Source organism: Beta vulgaris, chromosome 7 (assembly GCF_026745355.1).
Source record: "Beta vulgaris subsp. vulgaris cultivar EL10 chromosome 7, EL10.2, whole genome shotgun sequence".
Lineage (NCBI taxonomy): Eukaryota > Viridiplantae > Streptophyta > Magnoliopsida > Caryophyllales > Amaranthaceae > Beta > Beta vulgaris.
In genome coordinates this window covers 23,405,476-23,414,833 of record NC_079208.1, presented here as the reverse complement: position 1 = coordinate 23,414,833, position 9,358 = coordinate 23,405,476, and the positions used below count along the sequence as shown (strand labels likewise).

Here is a 9,358-nt window from a genome sequence, read left to right as displayed (position 1 = left end):
ATCAAGTATGATCAAGTGAATGAAGTAAAAGGGAAAAGTGAGGAGAAAGAAGGAAGAAAAGGAGAGAAAGGGAGCTAAAACAAGCCAAAGGAAGGTCATAAAGTGCGTTAGAAACGCACTTATCACGTTTTTCAATTAATTTCAGTTACAGTCACTCCCAGTTAGTTTAATTTAATTTAAATTTCAATTGTTTCAGTTTAACCAGCAATTTATTAACCAAACTGAGAGCTCTATGTACTAGTGCGGAACCTAGTTGGTGTCCAAACCCTAAAACTTAATCTCTATTATATAAGGGAAGGGGGAGCTATGGTGTCCCCCAATAAATTTATTTAATTACCCCTTAGTAAATCAACTACTCTATCCAAAAAAGATGAAAGAAAATCAAACTCAAATATAGCATAAAAGAATTAACAAAAAAAATTATATCAATCAAATATTTGATAAATCAATACACAATAAAGTAGTAAATCAAAACGAAAAACACAATCAATTTAACAAAGTGAAATGATTTAATTAAAAGCAATATACTTTGTTGATAAAATAAAAGAAATACTTACTTAATAAATCTGCATAACATTCTTTTATCACTCATCAATTTTAATTTTAAAAATCTTAAAAAAAGTATAAATAAAATAAATAATAAAAGACGGATTTGGTTAAGTGATATACGCTTAATCAAAAAAATTAGCTAGTCCAAAAAACATGTCCAATGTTTAAATTTTACCTTTATTTATGTCCAAAAAAATTATAAGTTATACTATAAAAAAAGTAACAAACGCTTCGTGTACATAAATTAGTGTTCCTAAGAAATGCTAATTTGCGACAATATTTAAGGCAATATATCAAATAAAATCCCGTTTGATTTCAACTTACCCGGGCTTCCATCTGCTGACGTGTCAAGTTCCCATTAGCCAAGATATTAAGAAGGTCGAAACTTGACAAAAAAATTCACGAAGTTCAAGACTCAACTTCCTTGCTTATGCAGTTTAAAAACATCTAATCTATCTCATAACTCAAAATAACACCACACTTTGCATACCCAATTCCTAGAGAGAGAAGAACAACACGCTCCTCCTTCCCCCTCATTCTTCAGCAATTCACAAAATTATTTCCAGGTTTTTTCTCCCCTGTTTTTATATTATTTTTGGGCTTTCTTGGTTTTATTTTCTTTTAATCTATTGTTTTTTTTTTCTGGAATGCTTTTATTTTTTCTTCAATCTTGCTAACTTGAATCATAAAATTATCATCAATAATCGCCCTCATGAACATGATATACTTTTTTTAAATTGTGAGTACTTTTTCCAAAGTTGTTTTTGTTCTTAATCTCTGGGTTTCTTTTTCCTTTAAATCTTGCTGATTTGAGAAATTATTGGGTTATAGATTTTTTTTGGCAGCAATAGGGTTATAGTTCGTGTCATAAATTATCATGAGCCTTGCAAAAAAAAGAAATTGGTCTTTTGAGTACTATCTACTAACTTTATTTTTTTTTGAATTATGAGGAAAAAGAAGAATGCAAAAAGAGAGGAGAGAGACTGTAATTAAAATGGAGACAAAGAAGCAATCTCATTGTTGGTGGTTTGACAGTTACCACACTTCCAAATGTTCTCCTTGGCTTGAATCTACTGTTGCAGGTTTTCTTTTCCATCTTATTTGAATTTAGTTTTCAGTTCTTACTTCAAATGGATGGTCCATTTTTTTTTTTTTTTGTCTAACGTTGAGATTCAATCATTCGTTTTTGTTTTTATGTATTTTTTGTTTGTATTTTTCTGATTGTTTTCTAACTCTCTGTTTTACCTAGTGATTAGGGTTGATGTCTGAATATATATATCTCGTCTTATGAAGATTCTGTTTTTAACATATTTGAAAATTTTAAAAGTAAAGAAATAGGTTTCTTTTCAGAGGTTTTGTGTCAAGTCTGATGTGAATTGTTTAGCCATTTGTAAATTCGTTGCTTAATATCAATTGTTACAAACGAGTCACCCAGTTTATCTCCGAAACGAACCTTGAAATAACTTAATAGGATTAAGGGGGAAGTTCAGAAAAAAAACCTACTAGTAAAATGAACAATTTTTTTTTGTCTCTAGTCAAATAAAGAAGCTAAAATTTCTTGAAAAATAAATATTGCTTTCATTTTAAACTAAAAACTCGACTTTTTTCTATAAAATAGTTGAATCGGATACTTGAACACCCGTATCCGAGTAGACACTCAATTCGTGTCTGAGTAACATAGCTTATGTCATTAAAATAATCACATACTTGGTCAGTCAAGGCTTAGTCAAATCAACGGTCAAGTTAATCTCACAAAAAACATTCAAATATGCCATATTATTTAAGTGATATCGTTAGAAGTATACTTTTGGATAAAATATAGAAATTCAATTTAGTTCAGGATAAAATATAGAAATTCAATTTAGTTCAACAGCTTAATTACCTTAATTTTTACTGATCATAAATTATATTTTGTTTTGGTTTCGCTAAGTATCACCGTAGGTTCCTATATTCTTCAACTAGTTTTCTTTCAAGATTGGTGATTAGTATGATCTGGTAGTTGATAAATGAAAAGTTCGTGCCAAATCATACTAAAGGAGAAACTATTATTCTGTGATTTATGCTCTAAAGTTAAAAGGGTAAATTGTTATGTTTTGTATTACATTATGTCAGATATACAATCTTGATTCCGACCGTTGGAGATTTGAAAATTCGTTCGGTTGTGATTTTAAATTGTCATCTGGTGTGGTGAAGTGTTGACTTTTCCTGTGAGAGAGGTGTGGATGATTTATGAGTTATGACCGACCGATCTATTACCAATTTTGAAAATGAGCTACAGTATGTTGTTTAAAAGTGTTCGAGGAAAATGATGGGTTCAACATGTTATTATTGTCTTGTTTACTTCAAACTTTTAAACAAAGGATAGTGCATTAAGTGGGCCACTCTTTCTTTGTTCATCATCTTTGAACTTTTTGTTGTTAACGCTAGCTAATGAGGAAGCGGGTTCCCTAAATATGTAAGATTGTAATAAGTTGATTAGTATGCTCTCCTATATAGGTAACTCATCACTCATCCCTATGTTTTTATAGACAACTTAAGAAATACTTACTCATAAAATTTGGTGTGATGATCTTTTTCTTAATTTTTTTTTAATAACAACTAAATTTGGTTAATGGGTAGAAGTGCATTAGCACGTAGATTGTAGGTCAATAGCGATTAGCGAGTTGATAGCAAGCGTAAAAATTAACGTTATTTGAAACTCTTTTAACCATTTATTTTATTCTTCGTAAAATAAGTGGCTTATAATTTGGGCTTGTCCAATAATGGGCTTGTTCATGACATTATTAAAACTTTTGTCCAATAATCTTTTTAATGTTGACGCAATCTATCTCCACATTGAACTACTTTTATTCATCAACTAAGTCTAATCACAACTGAAAGAACGTGTTGTGGAGTTCAGCTTGAGCATGATCATTTTCACAAATAGAATTGGTAAAATTCGGCCTTAACTGATTGCTAGACCCATACCTAGATTATACACAAGATTACATGATTTGAGGCAAAATCGTTCCGACCCGCCTATTGTATATGAGAAACATTAGCAATGGACTAAATTGTGACCTCAACAAACCCCCCGCCCACCAAAAAAATTTTTTTTTTTTACTTGAATGCCTTGTGGTTCAAATGTGAGTAGAACACGACCTGAAGCAAATATTCTATACTAAGGGCCTGTTTGGCAAAAGTAGCTGTTGGGTAGCTGTTGGAGGTTGGAGTAGCTGTCGGCGGTTGGAGTAGCTGTCGGCTCTTAGCTGTGGAAGTAGCTGTTTACAACATAAATGTTCGGTAAAAGTAGATGTTATGCTTATATATGATAAAATTAACATATTTTTTAATTATAATATTAATTATAATTATATGATTAATTACTATGTGGTTTATATTAGGATGACAGTGTCCTCATCAATACACTTAGGGGGTGTTTTGTTCAAAAAAATAAGGTATGAGGTATGGGTTTAGAATGACTAAAACCCATACCTAGTGTTTGTTTGCAAAATTTTGAATTTCTAAACCCATACCTCAAACCCATAAGGTATGGGATTTAGAAACCCAAGGAAAAACTTCATTCCAAGATATATCCAAACGCATGGAATTAGGTATCAAGTTCCAACCCCATACCACTACGATTTCATTCCTTATTCCAAACCTATACCACTTCATGAACCAAACGCCCCCTTAAATACCTTTTTCGTCCCTTCTTTGTTATTAGATGAAGCCATCTACGTATCTAACATAACCATAAAGAATATAAAATCTTAATGAGAATATAATGCACCAAGCGATCTACGTATCTAGCAGCCATATTAGTATACTAATCAACGTTGAAAAATATAAGCAGAACGAAAACAAGAGAGTTAGTTGATAAAAAAATTATCTTTGATAAAAATGAGAAAGTGGGATTTTTTATCCTTAAAAAGTAGTGGGATTTTTTTTCTGTTAATCCCAAATTTTTATCCTAAATATACGTTATTCTTTTATTCCCAAATTTTTATCCTTAAAAAGTGGGATTTTTTTCCTTTGGAAAAAAAAAAAAATAGAACGCTACTTACAGAAACTGAAGCTATAAAATATAACGTTTGGGAAAAGCTATCCAAAAGCTATTTGAAACTCCAACAACTACTCCAACCTCTACTATGCCAAACACTTAATTAGTGTTTTGACTTAGTCAAAACACTAAAAACTAGTGCAAAAGCTGTTACCGAATAGGCCCTAAGAGAATCTTGTGAGACAAAAACCAAGTTCTTTACATAACACAATTTGCAATGGAAGTAATTTGATATTGTTTTGGTTAATTTTGCACATATGTAAATATTAAATCAACAATAAAAATTATCATCTACATTTCTAATATGATCTACATCCTTTTGTATGACTGTATTCATTGTATCACCCATGATAGATGATACATTCTTTTTATATGAATAAGAAGTGAAATTATAAATAATGTTCAAATCCTATGTAAATATTAAATCAACAATAAAAATTATCATCTACATTTCTAATATGATCTACATCCTTTCGTATACAAGATTTGAACACATAACCTCTTGCTATTATAGGTAACACAATTACCATCTTAATCAATTTTTAATCATGTTTTAAGTATCCACATTATCAGTGGCGGATCCAGGAATTTATGAATAGTTGGTCACTATCGATTATGTTGAGCAAAGATGGATACGGGTACATGTAAGGATACGGGTTCGGATACGAGTACCCATATAGGATAATCCATGAATTAAAAAAAAACTACTTCAATAAAATCAATTTATGACTAATAATAGTTCATATTACAATAAAATAGTACCTAAAAATTGTTACAATTGTCCTCGACGACTTTTCATGTTTTGATACTGATTTAGTATAAAAAACTTATATTCGGTTGCGTATTCTTTCTTTTCATTATGAAATTTTAATTTTAACTTTTAATTAGATACAACAATTCAATTTGTTAAACATATCAATCAAATTCACTTAAACGATGCAAATTTAATAACATATCAACGCATTATGCATATCTACCAAATAATTTCACATTAGAGGGAATCCTATCCATCTCCAACTAATTCCACCAGCACATAAAACACATAAAACCAAAGGCTCATTCATGGCCTCTTTAAAACTTCACATGATAGGTCCAATTCTAAAAATCCTAAAACAAGGATTTTAGTGCATTACCTGCAGACAATCAATCAAACCTTCAGAGTGTGGCTGGTCAAGTTGCAACGAACTGAAACCTCCATGGCAAACCACAAGCAAATCTGTTTGTTCCTTGATACCTTTCTCAATTGATGAGGCCACATGCTCCTGCAAATTTATTGAGTTGGGAATAAATAACAAGTGAATCCACAAGTGATGCATCAGCCAAACTATTTCCAGTTATACCTGATAATTTCAACTACAGTCTATAGATGGAAGGAAAGTATAATCAGCAGTGTTTAACCACAAATGAAATCACAATAGCTAAATACAACTTAAATGCCTTTTTATTGGAGGTTGGGACCAAGGAGTGGGAGGAAGATGCTATATAACTTGTATTAGAACCAAAATGTGCCTAATGAGTGCACAATTCTTGTCCATTCTGCATTTCTGCTACATCACTCAACTCTTCTCACTCCCAAGTCCCAACTAAGTACACAGAAGATTAACAAATAATGACGAACATTTGATCTAGAAACGACAAAAGATTCTGCATTTGATCTGCCGATGAACAACAAATGAAGAAGTTCAAAAAAACCTAACAAAATCAAACTACTACCCAAATTCTTTGAAAGTTGAAAAAACCTAACAAAATCAAACTACTACCCAACTCTTCTCATTCCCAACTAAGTTGAAACAAAAAAATCAGATTCTTTGAAAGTTGAAACAAAAATAAGTAGATAACCCTAACAAAATCGAACAAAACCCCAACAAAATGGAACAAAAACCTAACAAAATCAAACTCACCGAAGTCCGAACACCGGCGAGTCGGCGACTGCGACTCAGTGACGCGACGTCTCGACTGACCGCTACTCCGCTGCGACCGGCGTTGCTACAGTGCACTACTACCCAAATTAGTCACTTTGAGTCTGTGGGCCTGTGGCACTAGCACAGTAGCACTACTACCCGTAATTGTTTCGTTGCGGCGCTGCTAGCCTGCTACTGTGCGTCGGCAAACTCCCGCCTCACCGGCGTCGCGCGTCGGCGCGGCTTGTTGGCTGCTGCTAGACTTAGGGTTTCTTTTTCGCCAAGGAGAAAGAGGGAGAAAGAGGAAGATTCTGGCCTTGGTTTAGTGCGCGTGTAACAAATGAAATTTTTCTTTTTTTTTTTTTTTCAAAAATAATAGTTGGTCACGTGACCACACGTGACCCTAAGTAAATCCGCCACTGCACATTATTATATTTGTATCTTATAAATCTTGAGTTTTTCTTAATATATTTTAATGCGAATGAAAAATAATGCACATCAAGTTCAGAAAACAAAACCAATTCGGGACAACACCCGGACCCATATACTATTTTTTTATTAAATTTTGTGCTTATCCTAGGTAAGAATTTGGCTAATCTTTTGAGAGTTTACATTGAGAAAAACATTTATGTAATGTGATGATGTGGAGTATAAATGGTAGGCCTGACATGATACTCGTGATGTGGACTCTAATTAAAGCTTCTTCAAATCCTGTATCATGTGCTTTTTGTTGGGAAAATACCTAGGTTATGTGCATATTAAAAGTAAAGCGTAATTTGAAGAAATAAGTTGATAGATCATGATTAGTGTTAAGATAATCTCTTTATTAAATGACATAATTTTCAATCTGACAGGATGTGTTGCTAGTGTATGTAAATAATGTCACGATTTGATTATTTTCGAGTTATTAATCTTCAAATCAACCATGCAAATTATTTTGTTTATGAATGAAAGCCATCAGATGTTAATTTAGTCATGTATTGAGTGCATTGGCATGTTATTCTGCTCTGTGTGTATGCTGCTCTTATGTGTTTGCTGCTCTTATGTGTTTTTATTGCTTATCTGACAGAGCTCAATGAGAAGACCAACTCAATGCTGAAGTTAATAGAGGAAGATGCAGATTCATTTGCACAACGCGCAGAGATGTATTACAAAAAAAGGCCAGAGCTTATTAGCATGGTGGAGGACTTTTACCGCGCTCACAGATCACTAGCTGAACGATTTGATCTACTTAAGAGTGACCGTGCTGCTCGTGTCAGGTCCCCCTTGAGACACTCTTTCTCTCTGCCAAAGGAGGAGTATGAGTATGTTTTTGATTCGATTAAGTCGGTTAAATCCTTTGATAGCTTCACTGAGACAACATACAGTTCTGAGGAGTGTGCCGAGTCTGAAGTAGATGATCCCGATCAAGAAGATGAACCTGAAATTGATCAAAATGAACGAGAGATAGAAAGCCAGTTTCGTGGTGGAGTTGCTAGTTATGACGAATTGATGCAGCTGAAATATGAATTGAGTGAACTGCGCGAAGTTAATGAGATGCAAAAGAACATAATTAAACAAAAAGATGATGAAAAAGAGGAGTTAGTGAAGCAATTATCAGATAGTATCAGAGAGATGAGGGAAGAAATGGTTGCAGTTAGGGAAACTACTGAACATGTATCAGTACCATGTGATGAGGTGACAAAGTCGAAGGATGAGATTGATAAACTAAAATTAGAGAACATGTATGAGAAGGAACAGATCAAGAAGAAAGCGGAAGCACTTGCACTAAAAGAGGAAGAAAAATGGGAATATGAGGAGATGAAAATTGAGTTAGCAAAGGTGATAGAAGAAAAGGATAGAGAGAAAAAAGAGGCGATTAGGCAGCTAACTGAAGCACTTAGAGAAAAAGAAAAGGGGAAAAATGAGGTGATTAGGCAGCTAAATGATGCACTTAAAGAAAAAGATAAGGAGAAAAATGAGGCGATTAGGCAGCTAAACGATGCACTTAGAGAAAAAGATAAGGCGAAAAATGAGACAATTAGGCAGTTGAAGGATGCATTTGTAGAAAAAGATATGGAGAAGAAAGATGTGATCAGGAAGTTGAAGGATGTACTTGTGGAAAAAGATGAAGAAAAACGTGAGGCAATTAGGCAGCTAAGTATAGCCATGGAAAACCTAAGGGAGGAGAGTAAGCTTCTTAAGAAATCATTAGTAGATTATTCACCCAAGAAAAGCTTTGGACACTTTGAAATTTTGAAGGGCGTTAATTTGGCTAAATTGTTCAATTTATCTTCTAACTGCCAAAGAAGTGTTGTGCCTCTGTAGATCAAGTGAGCTGATATCCATTGGACATATTAGTAACTTCTAGAACACAGTTTTGTTCCAGCAGGCATAGGTGAGTATGTGTGTTTATAGGTTGTATAATTTGTCCTTGTAGAGTTGGTTTTTATATTATATGTTTTATAAATCTTGTTAGATTGTAAAATTGCAGCTTGTATCGTATATTAATGTGGAGTAATTTTGTTTTCTGCGATATATCCAAAATCAAGTAATTTACCAGTGTTCTTCCATATTTTAATTGTTTTATTATCTTAAACACTCACAAGTTAACCAAATATAGGAATATACTATCTATAATAGTTGGGTCCATTTCGTATATCCCCATCATGGCCATATCCATTCAATATGAGCAGAGAGCAGTAGCATATTAGGATGTATATTTTTGTTATGTAAAACTAAGACTCAGGATGGGTTCTATTCACCTTAATTTCTAGGAACTTATTTGAATAATTTTCTATAAAATCGAAGCTTGTTAAACTAATTTTTACAAGTGTTATAATGGATGTGAGAAAGAACAAATAACGAATGCAAAACAATAAAAGCA

At 32.9% G+C, this 9,358-nt stretch overlaps 1 protein-coding gene across 3 annotated transcripts; it reads left to right on the top strand.

The window, feature by feature from the left end:
• Positions 1-742: 742 nt before the first annotated feature.
• LOC104908949 (protein NETWORKED 3A) lies at positions 743-9,038 on the top strand. 3 transcript variants are annotated; one of them, XM_010698119.4, is made up of 3 exons: positions 743-1,115; positions 1,510-1,631; positions 7,562-9,038. In XM_010698119.4, the coding sequence occupies exons 2-3, from the start codon at positions 1,511-1,513 to the stop codon at positions 8,797-8,799; spliced, it is 1,359 nt and encodes a 452-aa protein (XP_010696421.2). In that variant the 5' UTR covers positions 743-1,115; position 1,510; the 3' UTR covers positions 8,800-9,038. The 3 variants fall into 3 exon arrangements, with proteins under 3 accessions (XP_010696421.2, XP_010696422.2, XP_010696420.2); XM_010698120.4 differs by having other exon boundaries at positions 1,500-1,631; XM_010698118.4 differs by having other exon boundaries at positions 744-1,115; positions 1,507-1,631.
• Positions 9,039-9,358: the final 320 nt, after the last annotated feature.

What these genes read in the sequence shown, in the direction of transcription:
- LOC104908949 (XM_010698119.4), top strand. Translation starts at nt 1,511, where the DNA reads ATGCAAAAAGAGAGGAGAGAGACTGTAATTAAAATGGAGACAAAGAAG. An exon ending in GCTTGAATCTACTGTTGCAG is followed by an intron (nt 1,632 to 7,561) that starts GTTTTCTTTTCC and finishes CTTATCTGACAG; the next exon opens with AGCTCAATGAGAAGACCAAC.